We start from the raw sequence: 19,075 nt of genomic DNA, 5'->3' as shown, positions 1-19,075 counted from the left end.
TTAAAACAACGTCTTATAAAACTATTTTCACCCATACCATCAGATCTACGACTCTCTGGGCGAAAGCGGTCACCAGCACGCTTTCCCTCACGTCTATTTGGAGAAAAACGCCTGCCTTGACTTCGGCTTCGCCTGTTTCTTCTATCTGATTTTGGGTGATCAATCTCCATTCTAGACCATTTAGGCTTGTTTGCTAAAAGGGGAAAAAAATTAATCAGAAACATTTTTACTTTCCATATTATGCAGAAAAAGTTGTATAATAATCAAGTCAAAGATTATCAAATACTTCGTCAATGTTAATGTTCATGGCTATCTCAAAGCAGCAGAACCAATTTTCATACTTATTGTGCAGAGAATATGAACAAAACATAAAATGCATTAAAAGTACATTCCTTGTATTATTCTCCTGTCATTCAAGGCAACAGATGTGGCGAGATATTAAGGGTACAGTTAAGTCTCGACAGCACAAGTGACATTCTGCAATCTTCTTTATTGCTACAGTTTCTCCATCACAATCAAAGATAGCCATTCATGTTATCCGGACATCTGTGGACTTGGCTTCTGCATTTCTGTGACTCTACATTTGGTTGGTATATATGTACTTTGGAAAGTCATTTTCTTCTGTCATTTCTTATTAATGTTTTTTCAAAGGCAGGTGATGTGAAAGTGACTGAGCTTCCTGGCCTGTTTTTTGTGTAATCTTCATATCTCAAGAGGCCTAACAAATGTCAAGAGGATTTAAGCCTGACAGACTCCTAATTTTGTGTGGAGGTACCACATCAACCAAATATTTGTGGACAGGCTCTTAGGTCAAGGGGATTTACAAGCTTATCAATCTTTTCGCTACAGGATAGTGCACGTCCAAGATGATGAAACGCAAGGTCTTTTTTCTGTATGTGAAGTTGTTGACAAAAAGGTACTTAGTAGGGAGCATTTTAGGCGCACTCATTAGCAAATATAAATCCCTAAATGTTTTTGAAATGCTATGTTTACTTATCAGTTCATAACTGAAGAAACTGAACAGGTGTCGTCAGAACTCCATTTTACCCCATTAAATGCTTCAAATGGCATTGGTACGTCTTCCTAGACATGAGCTTTCATGCCATTAAATAACTCATCGTAGTTATGAATTTATTTGGGCATCCATTTTTGGACATGTTCATTCAGAGTGATACTCTGCTTAAAGTGTCAAAAGCTTTAGTTAAAATATATGCTGCAATATTTGTCTCAATTTTTTTGCAACTTCTTGATACAATCCTTGATACAGATACTGTCACAGGTTAGGTCATTGTAACTGCCAGATGATGCAGTGTTTTCAGCTTCTTTCCCCTACTTCTGGTGTGCACACCACCTGAACACTTCCTTTAGGATGTATGTATTCCACATATTTTAGACAAGAAAAAAATATCAACAGCTCACTAATAATACAATAGTCACCAAGAACCTAAAAATAAGACTAATATTCTTGCAAACAGCGTTAACTTGTCTGGACAAAATTTCACACACCTTTTTTTGTTTTCACTGCATTGTTGGACTCATCCCCATTTACAGAGCTCTCCTTGTTTTCTTTAGAGGAGTCGTCACCACCTGAATCACTTTGAAGCTGTGCCTTAAAGCAAAACAAATTGCATTTTTTTTTTAAAGAATCTTAATATTTTCTAAAAGATTATCACTAGGTCAATATATATGTATATATGATAAAATACAGCAGACTAGTTCATACCTGAACTTGCACGACATCTGCAGACTTGCTTGCCATTTCAACACTGACAGTTGCGTGGGAGTCAGCTGCAGTTGTTGGGGAGGGGGAGAGGGCAGCTGATGCTGTTGCTTTCACCTTAGAAGATTTAGAAGCTTTTTGAGGAATTGCTTGGTTTTGCTGCAAAAGCAATGTCGATAACAAGAATAACTACTTATTGATTTAAAAGACTCATTTGCAACTGGCATAGGGAGATAAAAATTACAAACACCACACTGATAAAGAGATGTTGCACTACAGACAGACATGTATTTTCAAAACCAAAATCTAAATGGCTAAATTAAATTTATAAATTACAGGTTAATTGTGACAAAACCAGAATAGCTTACCTCTGAACCCTTTACTTCATGTAAAGCTGGCCAGTTGTCATCCGCTAGGGCCGGTCCAGGAGCCTATGATTTAAAAAATATTAAATTAAAATATTTGTATATTAAATATTTTAAACGTACAGACTTCAAGTCATTTATGCTAACTTTACCTTATTACTTATGTTTTCATTCGAGGCATTCTCTGGTGGTTTGGCATCTTTGGCTGGGTCTGAAAATGCAAAAGTATTTTGTAAGTAATCATAAATAATTGTACAAATCTTTTTCAATTTAGCCCAATTCATGTTAATCAAAATAAATAGTTATATTAAAATCTGCTCAGGAATTAATATAGACAATACTGTGATGACTATCCAGACATAATCTTATCAACTAATAGGACAGTGTTAGACCTTTATAAGTATCATGCATAGTATATTTGCAAAATATGCACAATAAGATACAATTTCTGTGTAACATCTTTTTCTATTATTGTTGTACCTGAAGGTACATATAGGTTGTTAGCTAATTAAGTGCATGTGGATTTATCCAGATCTTACACTTCAAAAATATTTGTTAAAAATTAAAGAGCCCTACAAGTCTGTATAGTTATTTTCATTCTAATTCTATTTCTTGAATGCACTTTAGTTATAGTTTCTATGCTTTCTATTGTATATTACATCATTTGCTTCATTTCATTACTTCTATCCTGCCCAACAGTTACAAGAGAAATCACCTAGATTTACAGTGTAAGTGTAGGCCCACTGTCAGCTAAACAAACTAGTAGAACAAAAACATATAAGCAAAAAAAAAAACAAAAAAAAAACATCCACAGTTGTTAAGTGTTGTTCTATTTTACTGTCAAACAGCTGTCATAGCATACAGCACTCACATTCTTACTGTAATTAACACTAAGTAGACACAATTCAAACAATGCTAATCAAAAAGGGGGAGGGGGTGAGGAAAGCCTCACTACATATTTAACAGACTTGGAATTTCTTACAATGTAGAGGACAGTAGCATCAGCTACCAGTGTATTGAAAAAAAAAAAAATCAGGCAGATGGCCTTTGAAAACATTTTATGATTATCTTTTATTTCTTAATATCTGGCGTACGTTTGAGTGAAAGAAAGTGTTAGTTTACAATTAGTAAGTACGTTTTTAATATGTAAAAACAGAATCCCTATACTAGATCTAGATCACGTTTTCTTATGTATTTTAAGTACTCATGGAAACAAAAAACATGGGAATGAATGTTGTAATAGTATGCAACTTGTGTTCCCGAGTACTTCTACTTCTAAGTAACACGTTCCTTTGATCCTAATGTTTCTCTGAAGTGACAATCGATCTGTCCAAACTACCATATGTTAAGTGATGCCTCGTGTTTTAAGGCTCTCCAACACGTATTACGGCTAACATTTGGAACACATCTATGTAACACTGCCAGGTGGGATATAAAACACCGTCCAAAACAGTTTAAATTACAGTCACAATCCTTTCTTTGGCATGAACACGTACCCGAGCGGATCCACACGGACTTCATGTTTGCCTTACGCCAACTGGGCTAGGTAAGTTCGTGGACGGCCCGAGCAAACGACCACGACACTTCGGCTATCGTCGCAGCCACAGCCAACACCGCACGCTGCATCAGCTGTACTACAAATATAAACACGCGAGGGGCGAAATTGGGTCAGCTACTGGATTAATCGCCCTTCTCTGACATGCGTGTATTGTGTAGTGTTCAATCTGCTTGTGTTGTGTGACCTGTCAATCTCTTGGCAGAATAGGAGATAAACGGCTTGCAAGAAAGAAAGAAAAAAAAACGACACATTTGGATCTAGCCATACAGTCTTGAATAGCACCAAGACAACAGGTGTGTCTGATGAAGTCCCTTAACAAATGAACACAAGATTTGGTGAGCCCATACAAGAGCTAGGTCTAACTACTAACTAACGTCACCATGTTCTTGTTACTTACAAAACCAAAAGATGAACACACAATTAGGAAACGATCACGACAGTTCCTTAGCGCGAGAGTGAAGAAACAATCCCAGAAAAAGTCACCGAATGTTAAGAGGCAACAAGCTTTAGAAATAGCTAATCAATGTGACAAATGTTCTTTCATCACACATAGCACAATGACTACCAGATGTTCGGAAGCCCATGTACCACAGACAATTATCCGGGTCAGACTGCACAGTCAGCTATCAGTATTTGATCGATAAACCTTGCGCTTCACGCCAAAACATATACAACAGTACATAAGCGACATGCCTACCAAGGGTGCGGGTGAGGCGATCGCGAACATCTTTACAACTCTTTAGCTCATCTGATTTCATTTTTTACTTTTTTGTTTTGGTCGATAACAAGTGATTAATACTTCATTAATGTACAAGTGATAATACATCATTAAGGTATAAGTGATAATACCCTATTAATGTATAAGTGATAATACTCTATTAATGTATAAGTGATAATACTCTATTAATGTATAAGTGATAATACTCTATTAATGTACAAGTGATAATACATCATTAAGGTATAAGTGATAATACCCTATTAATGTATAAGTGATAATACTCTATTAATGTATAAGTGATAATACTCTATTAATGTATAAGTGATAATACTCTATTAATGTACAAGTGATAATACATCATTAAGGTATAAGTGATAATACCCTATTAATGTATAAGTGATAATACTCTATTAATGTATAAGTGATAATACTCTATTAATGTATAAGTGATAATACTCTATTAATGTATAAGTGATAATACTCTATTAATGTATAAGTGATACTACTCTATTAATGTATAAGTGATACTACTCTATTAATGTATAAGTGATACTACTCTATCAATGTATAAGTGATACTACTCTATTGATGTATAAGTGATACTACTCTATCAATGTATAAGTGATACTACTCTATTAATGTATAAGTGATACTACTCTATCAATGTATAAGTGATACTACTCTATTGATGTATACGTGTACATTTCGTGTTTACAAATGAATGAGACTCGTCCGTCCTCCACCACTAAAAGCTAAATCCACACAGAACAGTGGAAACGTTCACATACAGAACAAAGTTTCTGAAGAGATTCAAAGACATTTATCCCCTTGCGAGTCATGATGAATTCCACAAAACGCTTTTCTAAAAACAAAATGTACCCCCTGGTTGCAGACTACAAGTATTTTTTGTAGTTTTAAAAGTCAACTGAATATATAGCCAAGTAAACTGTCACGTGACGAATTGAAACCCGCAAGGCGTTAGTTTTCTTTATTTTAACACCTACCAATCAGCTAACGAGGGCTAGATGTGAGTTAGTCGTGCCAATACATTGGTGATCTTTTGGAAGAAATGTCCTTGAGAAGTAAATAGAATTTAAAACACAAGTCTACTCAAATTAAAATTGGGCCCACAGCGAAAACCGAATAAAAAATACGATAAGTTAACCTTAATACATCTTGGTATCTTTGTACATCTACATCTTAGTATCATTGTACATCTACATCTTGGTATCTTTGTACATCCACATCTTGGTATCATTGTACATCTACATCTTTGTATAATTGTACATTTACAAATAACATAATGTTTAAGAAAATGCAGTTTAGAAGATTACTATTCGTTTTAAATTAGGTCTAACTTATAATGCATACTAATTAACTTTTTCTGTTTTAAAAATTTCTTGCATAAGTGATTTAAAAAATTAGATTTTTCGCTTTCAGAAAAAAAAAAGTGGCCGTTGCATCAGAACTTTGAATGGTCTAAAATATTGTGATGTCGGATTTTCACTATCTTTTCTAGTTTACGAGATCTAAACGGGACGGACGGACAGACATTTCACACAAATCTAATAGCGTCTTTTCCCCTCTCGGGGGCCGCTTAAAAACAGAAATGGAAAAGTGGTTTGAGTCCCAAAAAGCCCGTGGAGTGTTGGAGCGCATGAGGCGCCCTGGCCGCACTTCCCCGTGGTGGAGGCTGTCCAGGCCTGAGCAAGCTATTATAGCTATTTGGCTCATATTTCTCACGGCTATGGCCAAAATTCGATTCACGGTGCCCCCGCTGCGGGGAAGAAGAGGAAACCGTGCCTCATATTCTGTTTGACAGCCCCAGACTTGCTGATCTCCGCCTCGGCAGGTCTGGGAAACCAAAAATTCTCGACCTGTATGGTGACATATACGCACTACGCAAGACAGCTGGGTTAGGGATTTAAGCCTCTCAATCCCTCACTCAAATGGAGTTTGATGATGATGATGACTTGAGACCTCTAAACCCAGGAGTTACTGGAATATAGAGCTTGTCAACCCGGTAAGAACATTTAGGGGATGAGTATTTCGATGTCGAACCCCTATGACTCGGAATGTTAGTGCCTCAATTATTTAAATTGTGGGGGAGAATCAGAAGTGGAACACTTAAGGAGTTGAAATAACCAAGTACTGTATTTCTTCTGACATCAGAAACTTAAGTTGGTGCCACGTTAAGTATTCCTGGAGATCAGGGGTTCGAATGACCATTTGTCAGGGGTCGCCTATGACCTTCGGAATTTATGGGTTTTCGTCTATTTTTTTTCGCAAAGTTGTTGTTTTGTTTATTGTGTAACGTAACAAACACATTTGCACCATAGATTGTATACATTTACATTTTAATAAATGAAATAAAGTGACTTTACGCAGACGTACTTCTCTGAACATAAAATGATCTGAAGCGTCAATTGAGTCAAACAAAAAAGACATTTAGAACACTGACATATTACCGGAGGATACAGAAGGCACTTTTAGCGAGAGTAACATCAATGTGTGAAGGTAGCCACACCTGAGCAGTAACTACCGGTATATTTTTTTATAATATAATTTTCATTCGAAAATGATGTCACAGCATCAATATTTTGAAATGATTCTCCGTCAAATGCGCTGCTTCACTCAAATGTGGGAGGTTCTAGCAGGCCGTGGAGCAATCCAAACACGCCATCGTTTTAAATGCAGTACAAAACATCCCAGGAACATGGATCTCGATGTTAGAGGAGAAACGTAATGACGCTTTTTGCCATTAGGTTTCAAAAGTTCAAGCAGGAATTGAAAAACTCTGATGTAATGAAATATGCCGAATATATGAAGCCAAACATTTTTTGTTGATAAGTACATCCAGTATTTTAGTTTTAAATCTGATGAAGTCAAGAGATTCAGACATATCTCAGATGTCAAATACCATAACCAAAACAAATTGGCCGTTGCAGCTTCTTATTTGGTGGCTCTCAGAACTGACAGAGCTTTGAAATCTCACAAAATTGCCGAGAAATGAATATTGCCAGCGGTCCAATACATTGTTTGAACGATAATTCATATCTTCTCCACTTCCAATATTTAGCATCCAACTTGATGAATCCACAGACGATGCCAATGTTCGATTACTGGTTTAAGTGATTTTAAAGACGAGTTTCCTTTTTGGAAACCTGTTGAAACAACTTATACAGAATGTTATTTAATTGACAAAGTTAGTTCATTTTTTTAAAGATATGTGTGGTGCTTGCACATATGGATGACAGTCTGGGTTTCAACATTTGGTGCAGAATGAGTCACCAAAGGTCATCGAAACTCGTATGATTTACGGCCAATATTAGCAAAGAAGACACTGCCACAATAGCGATGCAGCTAAAAAGTATATTTTACACAATTCTGTATCAGGTGTTTAGAGTCATATCCCTTTCTGAGATTGTTTTGCGCTTTCTTCTATTTCTAACAACTTAAGACTAAATTCAGAAAGAGACTTGATACTGAAGGTTACATTCGCTATTATCTTACTATCAGGAGAATTCCTCATCCGGGGAAACAGAACCAAGCTCAATCTTCGAACTGACGTTAGCTTGTTTGCAAATACTGTCGCAACTATATTTTTGTAGCAATGCAGTTCACTGATTAACAAAAGTACGTTTTCCATGCCTAGCCAAACTTTTCAAATTGTCACTTAAGTTTGCATTATATATATATAGTTCGTCCATCGTGGTTCGATGATGACCACTTTGTCATCCAGGGGGCTGAGGGCTTTGCACTGGGGTTTTATGCCTCCTCATGTGGCTGGTGAGACCTATGTTAGCCCGGAATGTTCGGCTGCACACTGGGCAGGTTATTCCAGCTGGAGCTAGTGTCGTGGGCCTTGATTTTCTTTTCTGGCGTTTTTCTTCTGCCAGCATTGTTCTTTTTTCCTCAGCAACCTGTGCGCCAGTTTTCACAGCGCGACGCCATGATGCTCTGTCATGTGCCTCTGTCTCCCAGGTGCCTGGGTCTATGCTGAATGCCTTCAGAGAAGCTTTGAGGGTGTCCCTGAAGCGCTTTCTTTGCCCACCTTGCGAGCGCTTTCCTTCGCTTAGTTGGCCATACAAGAGTCGTTTAGGGATGCGGTGGTCTTCCATTCTGTAGACGTGACCTGCCCATCGCAGCTGGGACTGCATCAGGATTGTGTGGATGCTTTGCAGACACACTCTTCGAAGGACTTCTGTATCTGGTATTTTGTCTTGACAATTGGTATTTAGTATTTTTCTCAGACATGTCACGTGGAAGTGGTTTAGTTTCTTTGCATGTTTACTGTACACTGTCCATGTTTCTGAGGCATAGAGCAATGTAGGGAGGATGACGGCTCTATACAGGGTTAGTAGCACTTTTCCATGACAAAATTTTAGGAGATTTTAGGAGGACTATAGACCCCTAGCTTGGTGTTTGTGGTGATACATTAACATGATAAACATGCACTAGAAAATAAAATGAATGCTAAAAAGGCTTAGAACCACTGCTGTAGATCAATGCAGCAAGGTTCATTGAGGCTCTGGGGTGCAACTGGGAGAGAAAACTAGTGCTGCAGCAAGGAATCAACATGGCGTACCCAGTGCCTCTCAGTCGAGACATCGGGGACTCACTGAAATAGTAGGTACACCCTATCTGGATGTAGATGTACCATTAAAGCAATGTGACACACGTTATATACAAACACAAAAAGTTAAGGAGCAAGCAGCACGTTGGAATGCACAAGTTTCTCTCTTTTTGTATGTGCGTGGATATATCCTAGTAGGGAATTCCACACACTATTGCCAACATTCCATTTGTTATTTTATCATTAAGAGAATATTACAAGCCTAAAAATAGGAACAAAGGAAAAAGACTTTTGCCATTTACTTTCCACTAACCTACTTTTACAATTCATGCAAGTGGGGGGAAAAAGTAAAGCTTTTTCTCCTACTGTCTTAATTAAGATGTACTTTGGGATGAACTTGTTAACTGGCTACACTTACAACAATCTCTTCATTTTTATTTATCACTCTACACAAGTCACTGTGTTTTGAACTGTTTCTTTTCTGTCTTTGTTAAACACTAATTAAATAAAGACTTTTGCCAAGTTGTCCTTTTTGAAACAAGGTAATTCACAAAATGTAAATAAAAGTTGATTTTTTTTTTGTTGGGTTTACATAATCTAATTTACCTTTAACAAAATTCAACATTTGCAATATTAATACTAATTTGACTACTACTCTTGAACTGCCTGTACTGTCACTGTACAGTGTAACATGAATGTGTGAAATCCCCCCCCCTCCCCCAAAAGCACTTCAAATGGACTCTATGAGAACAAATTTAGTTTTTAAAGTTAGCCATGAAAATATAAGTTTACTGGTTTGCTGAAACAAAGTGTCTAGATCTCATACAAGATCTCTTCATGGCCTATACATTTTTTATGGCATCATTCAGAATCTATTTTAACATCATTTGTTGTAATCACCAGGCTATTTAAACATAATTTCTGAAAGTAAAGGATAATTAATACATTGTAATTTTTTTTTGTTAACAATAAATTAGGTAATTAATAATGTTGCTCAATTTCTTGCAGCCATTTGTTTGATAAACTAGTGAAATGACCAACTAGAATGACTTTATACAAGAACAGAAGCAGAGGCTTTTCACAATGATCATAGGACATTGGGACTTGTAACCTTTTGACATGGACTGATACCCCAAGACACTGATAGATTCTGATTGCTGTCATAAAAAAATGTATAGGCCATGAAGAGATCTTGCATTGACATTTTCTTTTCTCTACAAAATGAGTGCTTTATGAAGTGTAAAGGTGTAAAATTGAGAATCGGAGAAAAAAATGTCAATGCACATTCTCTTTACCACCATATTAGACAATATAATGCTCTAAAAATAAGTAACTTGGTATATCAAATTGGTTTCACTATATTTTTGAGGGTGATGGAAGAGTGATTGTTCTTGTTTTAAATGTAAATTATATACTGTGCATGAATTATTTTTAACAAATAAAAACAGTTTTGGTGTTGCTTTTTTGAAAGTCAATTTTTTACAATACCATACAAAATACTTTAAAAAAAAAAACAATGCTTAAATTAAGTGTATCAATTAGTTTCAGTTCAATCATGTAATTAAATTTGTAATCAGATCTAGACAATAAAAATAAATTAATGCGATTAGAAATATTTTCACCAATTGTTTTTGCTCTAGCTTTCTGGATCGGTTGGTAAGGGGGAAGAAGAGAAACGGGTATCTGGGTCACATTGTGACAGTGATTGCTTCCTAAATACATTATATATTTAGACAAATGTTAGGCTTGAATTCGAACTCGAGGGCACAAGCCTCCTTAGGTCATTTCACTAATCACTGTGCCAGCAAAGTGCTTATGAACATATTGCTATTATCTAATTATGTACACAGTATAAAGGGGACTAATTCAACCTATACCATCTCATCTGTCAAATACATTTTTCTCCCTTGTTTGGATACCAAACAAAATAATTAATAATCAACAGTTTACTAATTGGTTGATTTTTTAAAAATGATTTTTATTTTTGTTTTGTCAGGTAAAAAAAAGTTTTTCAAAATTTAAATTTTTATCAGAGAATGGGTGTGGGAGAAAAAATGAGCATAAGTTTTCACCAGACAAAGTGAGCTGATATAAGCTTTGTAATAACTGAATAATACAATATCTTTGCTTCCGCCCTATGTACCACTGGGAGCCAAAAGGACCAGGTCCAACCACTATATCTTTGTGCATTTTATTAAACTTAAAGTGACAAAATGTATCAAAATTAGTGAATTTTCAATTAAATGAATGTAATGTATAACAGGTGGATAAATGTTTCAGTAAGGTATGTGACAAGGATTCCTTGTTTGGAACTGTAACCTAGCACATATTCAACTAGTTGATGTTCTCAAGAGCTATTTCAGCTAATAAGCACACAGAGAGTTTTGCGAAGACGCTTTCATTGTTTAACAATACTTTACATATACATAACATGTGGTGTAAAAATAAAAACTGTATCTTTTTGCATCATGGTTTTTCCATGGTATAGCTTTTTCGCAAAAGTCAATGGACCACTGTTAATTTTTTTTTCGTTCTCAGTTTAGATTTTAAAGAGTTAAATATACAGTGAATTATGTCTGCTATGGAAATAAAAAACCTACCTATGGTAAATGGAGATGGCAAAGGTGTCTTTACTTCTTTACTGCGTGCTGCAGTGTAAACTGCAGCTGCTGGTGTAGGGTCTTGGTCTGTATTAAAAGGACCAGATGCAACATTTGTTCCTGAAGGCCTCTTCCATGGGTTGACCACAGGAAGGGGTGCTTCCACATAGTCCTCTCCAAATTTCTTAATTTTGGGTTTCTGGCCACTTTCAGGAGTTGTGGCTTTATTTCCATTAGCATCAGTCTTAGGCTTATCTTGCCTTTGTTTATCATGATTAACACTAGTATTTTTATTTGATTTGGGAACTGTATTTACAGAATGTTTTTCTTGGGGGATTTTCTCTGTGACATCTAAAATGAAACAAAAGAATTTATGTCAAACTGTGAAATTCAATGAATTATGACAATTAACTAATAAACATAATAAGAATAAAGCTTACTAGCACAACAGTTATCTTAACTATATACTCATTTTGGAAGCTATTCCCCATCTCAATTGGCAACAATGACTTATTAAACTAAATAGACATACATATTATAAATTAACCATCTTAAGACGGAGCACTATTTCCAGCCTAAACACTTCTCTTACAAAAAAATTCCTAACAAATAAACTAATTACTTTACATTACATATACAAAACTAGATATATTAATGAAGAGAAATGAATGAACAAATATAATCTTATGAAATATTAACATTTATTAAAATAAGCCAAGCTAATTAGCATAATTTATGCTCATAAATTTTCAAAAACATTTTTTTCCAAAAGAACAGAATTAAAAAGGTAAACAGTCCTAATACTTGTGTTTAGGGAAACAAGGCAGATGGAGACCTTCAGACACTTCAGTCACAATATTTTACTACTTTTCTCCCCCCCCCCCCCTTTCACCCCCAGATACCATGGAAACACCATTTTGGCCACAGTGACAGCAACCCATTTATGACCCAGGCATCTTCTGTTTGTTGGTCAGAAAGTTGGCATCATATTTATTAATCTCCCTGACAAATACTTGAACTAAACTGATATTAAAAAAGAGCACAAAACAGTCTATGGGGTGCTAATCCCTTGGTGTTCAAATGGGTCTACTCTATCGAGCTCCTCACCCTTACCTCTAAACCATGTTACCATGTATAGACATCGTCAACACTATACTAGATGATCTAAGATCTGGTACTAGTGTTAACTTAAACCTAAAGCTTTCCTCAATACTGCCCTGATTTTTATTAGGGCTATCAGAGTAAATAAAATGAGTCAGTGGGTTTGCTTTCAACAATATCACTGGCTGACATGTTAAAATTTTCACTAGCTAACTTCAAAAAATCAAAACAAACAAATTATCGTAAAAAAAACAGCAAAGAAAGCCACCATTACAGTCTACTAATGTGTAAAAATAGTAAGGAACTAATCTGATTGACTGATACAAACACTGGCTAGCCAATCTTGAGGATGGAAACATCACGGCCGATATATTAGCCGCTTTGTCTTTTCTACAAATAACCTTGGGCTGATATATTGGCTGTGTCATCTTAAGATGGTTAAGAAGAGTAATAATTATGATAACTATACTGAAAGAAATTTGTATAACTTAAATTTACAGATACTCAAAAAGATAATTCTTCTAACAATGATTATTTAATTTGTTAGTTTCATTACCTTTGCTTTCAGGATTTGTTTGCAGTTGATGTGCTTCTGGTGTGACACCAGTGCTGCGCTTTGCCCATGCATTTGTCGCAGGCAATGGAGCATCAACAAACTTTTTAGGAGCAACTTCTTCCTTGACTGCTTTTTCTTTCAATTTCCCACAGTCATCAACAGAACTCTGCTTCTCTGTCAGTGTATTATTTTTAACAGTTTCATGTTGCTTTTCAGCTTTCAAAGGCATATTATTGTTTTGTGTACCACAAGGGCCACTTTCAGACTCCTGATCGCCTCTGACTGCTGAAGTTGCAGCCATTCTAAATCAATACACAGAGCAAGTTCCGCTATGTACTTTTAACACTGAAGAACATCTACAGAAAAAAATAAAAAACTGTTCAGCATTCATTTACACATAGAACTTTATTAGTTGTGATGGGCAAAAGTTAACTAAAAAGTTTAATTTTAATTTTAAAAAATTAATTAAGGCCATTGTTTGACTAGAAAAAAAAAGTTTAGTTAAAATTGTAGTTTAATTATTTTTTTTAGTTACTAACTAAAAGTTAAATTAAAATTTGTACAACTTTTCAACATGTGGTCAGGGTTGAAACACACATCCTTGCTTTCTGGTCATGTGATATCAGTAACTTCAATTATCAAAAAAAAATGATGCAATCTACAACTATTTAGTGAGTGCATTTGAAAAGGGTAAAGTAAGATACTGGTAGAAGCTATGGGAGTAAATATTTGCAACTGAAAGTAGCAGTATTATAAAATGTAACATTTTTTGCCAAAAGCTTCTATGCAATATTATGAATGAGGTTGTTCCGATTTATTTTGTGAGCCACGTGGAGGTGTTTAATTTCTGTTTCTAGAGGGAATCTGACTAATGAGTCAGGTCAATATTTAGTGGTTTTAATCAATTCATTTGCAGCAAAGAATAATTTTTGAACTGCAGGAACGGCTTTTAAAAAAATTCTTATATATATTTATATATATATATATGCACGTTTATGCATAGGGTTGGGGTTTACTGGGCATTAGGGTTGGGGTTTGGAAAAAAAATTGCCCCCCCCCCTCCAAAGTTCTGGATCCGCTAGTATGCTTGACTAACCATGCCGATGTGCTATTTTCTTGTCTGGCCACTAAAAAATACAACTAACACTATTGCATAACCGTTAAACGCGTAAGGGAAAAAACCAGGGTGATCTTGTCATTGTGGACATTATTTTAGATGTTTGATGTTTTGATTTTAGGCACATCAGCACAATTTAGGCCATGTCGTGCCTGCAGTCCCTTAAGGACTACTCTCTCTAAACAACAAGGGCTAAATTCTATACAGTCATATCATTAAAATCAAGGTCTATTCACAAAAAGTGTTAATGTTAGCATTCAACCATTAGGCTGGTGTAATTGTAAAATATACATTTTTTTTAAATAAAAAGAAACTAAAAATATTTTCTTTTTCTTTTCTCATTCCTCTAAGTGAGACATAAAAAAAAAATTATTCAATTTTAAACTTGACATGTAATGTCTAAATCAAAATTCTGGAAAATTTAGATTAGATTTTGATTTTTAAAGAAAACCAGCTCTATGACAGAATAGAAGCACAGCCAGATATAATTGTCTTAACATATCTACAATCCACTCTTCAAGCATTGATGGGGAACATCTCATTTAGCCCAAGAGAGTTGACAACGCTAATCATGATAATTCATTGTATGTCTAAATTTAATATAACTGATAACAGTACAATGGATCCCTGAGCACACAGACATCAGGGAAATTAAAAGGCTGATAGACTAGACAGGGTTCCTTCATGAAACAACCAGACAGACTGGTTAACTATAATACTCAATACTCTCATTATTGTATTTTCTAAAAAGACAATGATAGCCATCTATGACAAAGAGGAGTGGCTCAACCAATGATATCAGAAAGCACAGGTAGAGCTTTGTACAAAGAAATGACCATGCCAAACAAATTGGACAGTTCCTACCAACAAAGAGCAATCTTCCAACTAAGAACAGGACACACTTTAACAGAAAATAAATCCCACACCCCCACCTCTCTGTAGACACAGCGCCCACCCTTAAGAAACTGAGAATCATAGCCTCTTTGAATGCCTCATTTTAATACACATTAGGCAGACACTATTACCACTACAGTCGAACATAATCAATACTTTGTATGATAGTGTTAAACAGCTGAAGATTGCAAAAAAGCTTACAACTCAGCAGTGAAACACTGGCTAGAAGAAGAATAAGATGCCTTAAATCTAATTGTTTTTTTTTTTGTTGTTGTTTTTTTTTACTATACAAAGCTTACGACTAGTTAGTGTAAAGATGACATGAAATAGTAAATGGTGAGTGAATGGTATGTGGTGATTGGTTTATTGCACTGCATGAGTGTTTCGCTGGTACTGGTGACTAAAAAGTCTAGTCTACATCTCAAAAAATTCTAACTGAAATTTCATTTCGTTGTATTTAGAAATGTTTAATGTATTTATTTTGAAATGAGCTTCAAGGGTGCATAGTGTAATTTTAAAATTGAAGAAAATGTGTGAAATAGTGCACAAAACGGCATCTTATAGTGTAACACAAAACACCTGGGTTAGGTTGAAGGAACATTCTACTAAAACCAAGGAGTATTGAACAGAAATGGTACTGAAGTGGGTTAACAATATAATCTCATTTGCCTTATCTATTTCCTTTTATTTTATATTTAATGTGGTAAATTATTACTCAGATGTGGTCATAAAGTGTGTCACAGGTGCATCAAGAGGTGTCTAAAATTATGAGCTCTAAACCGCACTGTAAACTATTGTGTTTCTAAAAGCATCGGAAGCGCTGTGGCTGAGCAGTAAAGCGTTTGATTTCTGAACCAGACTGTCCAGAGATCCTGGTTCGAATCCTTGTGAAGAATTGGATTTTTTATTTTGGGATCTTTGGGCGCCTCTGAGTCCACCAAGCTCTAATGGGTACCTGACAATAGTTGGGGAAAAGTAAAGACAGATGGTCGTTATGCTGGCCACACAACCCTCGTAAACTGTAGGTCACAGAAACAGATGACCTTTACTTCATCTGCTCTATAGACCACAAGGTCTAAAAGGGGAGCTTTTTTTCTTTTTACTAAAAGCATTAATAATTAATTTAGGCAGTGTAGCTTTTCTTTAAAACTGAAAATTTATAAACTTAAGTAAATAGATCTTCACAGGACACTAAGCAAGTCTTGATCTAGATTATTCTAGAGCTAGGTCTAGTTTAGATTTAAATCTACTCTATATTTCAATATATTTGTAAATCTAGTTCTAAGTCTTGTTCTTAAGTGCATTGAAAGTCAGAAAGCTGCACCTTTTAGTCTATGATTGGGTCCTGTTTAAGGCTATAATGCTATATTTTAAACTTTTGATGAACACACACACATAAAGGCCTAGTAGATATATTTTTGGTTATAGAAAACTATTTAGTAAATCACAAAAGTTATATTTCAGTTGGTATTTAAAAATAAAACTATATATTTCAAATTGGTGTCCAGTTATAACACCTGCAGCATCTAGGGGTATAATATTCATGTTATAATAAATGCTTGAATTATTGTTGAGATATTGCAGCAAATAATAGCCTATTTATTTAGCAAGTATAGCATAAATTCATAAATTCTATTATCTTACAAAACAATCTTATTTAAAATCTTTTACCAGTAGTGTTACAGGTGCTACAGTGTCCCATTAAACTGAACCCAAACATAACTTAAATGTGCTCAAAAACTTTTCTCTATCAAGCTGCTTTAATACAATATAAACATTCACATTATGCTTAAAAAATTTTTTTAATAAATTGCAAAATTGGGTACCCCTTAACGGCTTAACCAGCACTACTGATAAATTCTAAAAGTATGATGGCTGAAGAAGTAAATACACTTGAAATTGAACAAAAAATCTTTAATTTTAGCCTAATGTGACACTTTTTGATACCAGTACTGGAGAAAAACTGTCTGTCTGTCATACACATTATTTTTCCCACACCCCATCTCACATTAAGCTGAAATAATTTTGCACAATTATCTCTTTTACCTAACAACACAAGAATTAATAAAAAAAAATAATTAACCAATTACTTAAGTAAGTAACTATTAGTAATTTTTTTTTGTACCTTGAACAAAGGAAGGAAATTGTATTTGAGTAATTTGACAGATGTGGTGGTATAAGTTTGAATAAGTCCCTTGAGGGCTCTTGAACCCTTATTGAACATTTATGTATTTAAAAAACAATCATTTTAACATTCAACAAGCTACACTACAAGATACCCCTTTCTTCCCTCTCCTTTCCCATCTGGTCCAGACCAGTGATATGATCATAGCACATTGAGAAAGCTAAAAGCAAAACAAAAACTATTGGTAAAATATTTCTAATCGCACTAACTAGTAGTGTAGTAGTAGTACATGACTGGTCCAAACTAAGAAATTCAAACATGCTTAATATAACCTTTGTCGGCTTTGTTTTTTATTTTTTAAAATGTTTTTCTTGTTTATGAGTCCAAGATAATTATGTATTAACAGCTTTTATACTTAAGTAATTAGTTTAAGACATTTAAGTTGTTATGTTATATTTAAAAAATATGATTCTACACTTCAAAGTTAAAGGATATAGATTATAGATCTGGACTATTCTGACTAAACATAATTATTCTAACTTGTTGCTTGAGTTATACAATCAAAATTCAACATCATAAATAGACTTAAATAAGGTTTATTATAAGGTTAAAGATAATGAAATCTAACATAACACATGTAACAAAAAAAAACAACAATAAATCTAGAATAATCTAGTCAATCTAGATCTAGATTTACTGACTGTCTGACTGACTACTGGTTGCCTAGTTTTTAGATTAGATCTAAATCTAGAACTAGAATCTATTACTATATAAGTATATATTATAGATCTAGCTAGAAGTCTAGATCTAAATTCTAAAATAATCTAAATAATCAAATCTAGACTATAAATATTGCCCACAAAATGTATGTAAATGGATCTATAAGTACCAATAAGATATAAAGAAAACTTATAACAACATGCCACTCATGTCATTTAACCACGCTACAAAGAAAGGTGAACCCTAATAATGGGAGATAACAGACGCCAATCTGTTTAGAATATGTGCACAGAATGTAACGTGCTGGAAAAAGGAATGTCACATGTGTAGCCTAAACTAATCGTCTTCATAACTGCATAAATAGTATTACCAATTATATTATGTAAATATTCAAATGACAGTTTGGATTATGGATATGTGCTTGCAGTATTGTGACAATAACAACCATAAATCATGTTAATCATTATTTTTGTCGGATCATCGTGTGTGGACTGTGTCAGTGTGGGGTGAAAGGACGAAGTAAGTAAGGGTGTTAAAGAAGTGTGTATTTAATAAATAAATAATTAGGATAATACAAGGTAATTACAGATGCTTTAAGACTTACAATGCGATGTCGACAAAAACAATTTTATCATGCAAACAACAATATATGACACTTAAAAACTCCAAATATGGTTCTTTCACTCACCACATGTGTAAGCCATAACTCAGAAAAAAAATTCTTACGCATGACGGAAGTTATTGCTGACCTCTAAAACGGGGTTGCCAGAGTTTCTCACAAATTAAAATCTACCACGCAGGCTAGACTCTTGATCTAGATTCTAGAGCTATATATATATATATAATTATGTATATATAAATATGTATAGATACTACTATTATATAATCGTGGAAACGGCAAAAACTATTATACCATAAATTTTAATAGATTTCTAACATGATAAACAGGCCTAGAGATCTAGAGCTCTAAAATAATCAAAATCTGTTGAAGTCATTGAGATCCACGGTGAAGCAAAAGAATAAGC

The 19,075-nt window shown here is 34.6% G+C and overlaps 1 protein-coding gene across 8 annotated transcripts in view; it reads right to left on the bottom strand.

Annotated features, from left to right (window-relative positions):
- The window catches only part of LOC106054647 (la-related protein 1B-like), a 36,088-nt gene extending 17,264 nt beyond the window's left edge, over window positions 1-18,824 (bottom strand). For 4 of the 8 annotated variants that reach the window (XM_056038320.1, XM_056038322.1, XM_056038325.1 and 1 more), the window contains exons 1-8: window positions 18,655-18,773; window positions 13,195-13,550; window positions 11,538-11,888; window positions 2,238-2,296; window positions 2,089-2,151; window positions 1,724-1,879; window positions 1,507-1,609; window positions 38-193 (exon numbers count right to left, since the gene is read on the bottom strand). In XM_056038320.1, coding sequence (XP_055894295.1) covers window positions 38-193; window positions 1,507-1,609; window positions 1,724-1,879; window positions 2,089-2,151; window positions 2,238-2,296; window positions 11,538-11,888; window positions 13,195-13,495 — 1,189 coding nt within the window. In that variant the 5' untranslated portion in view covers window positions 13,496-13,550; window positions 18,655-18,773. Of the gene's footprint in view, window positions 1-37; window positions 194-1,506; window positions 1,610-1,723; window positions 1,880-2,088; window positions 2,152-2,237; window positions 2,297-3,581; window positions 3,714-11,537; window positions 11,889-13,194; window positions 13,551-18,654 lie in introns of those variants that run through there. The other 4 variants (XM_056038321.1, XM_056038323.1, XM_013210615.2 and 1 more) reach the window with 4 other exon arrangements.
- Between the last annotated feature and the right edge of the window lie 251 nt (window positions 18,825-19,075).

This window comes from Biomphalaria glabrata, chromosome 8 (genome assembly GCF_947242115.1).
Source record: "Biomphalaria glabrata chromosome 8, xgBioGlab47.1, whole genome shotgun sequence".
Classification (NCBI taxonomy): domain Eukaryota; kingdom Metazoa; phylum Mollusca; class Gastropoda; family Planorbidae; genus Biomphalaria; species Biomphalaria glabrata.
The sequence above is the reverse complement of the archived record's forward strand: the minus strand, read 5'-3'. Positions and strand labels throughout refer to the sequence as shown.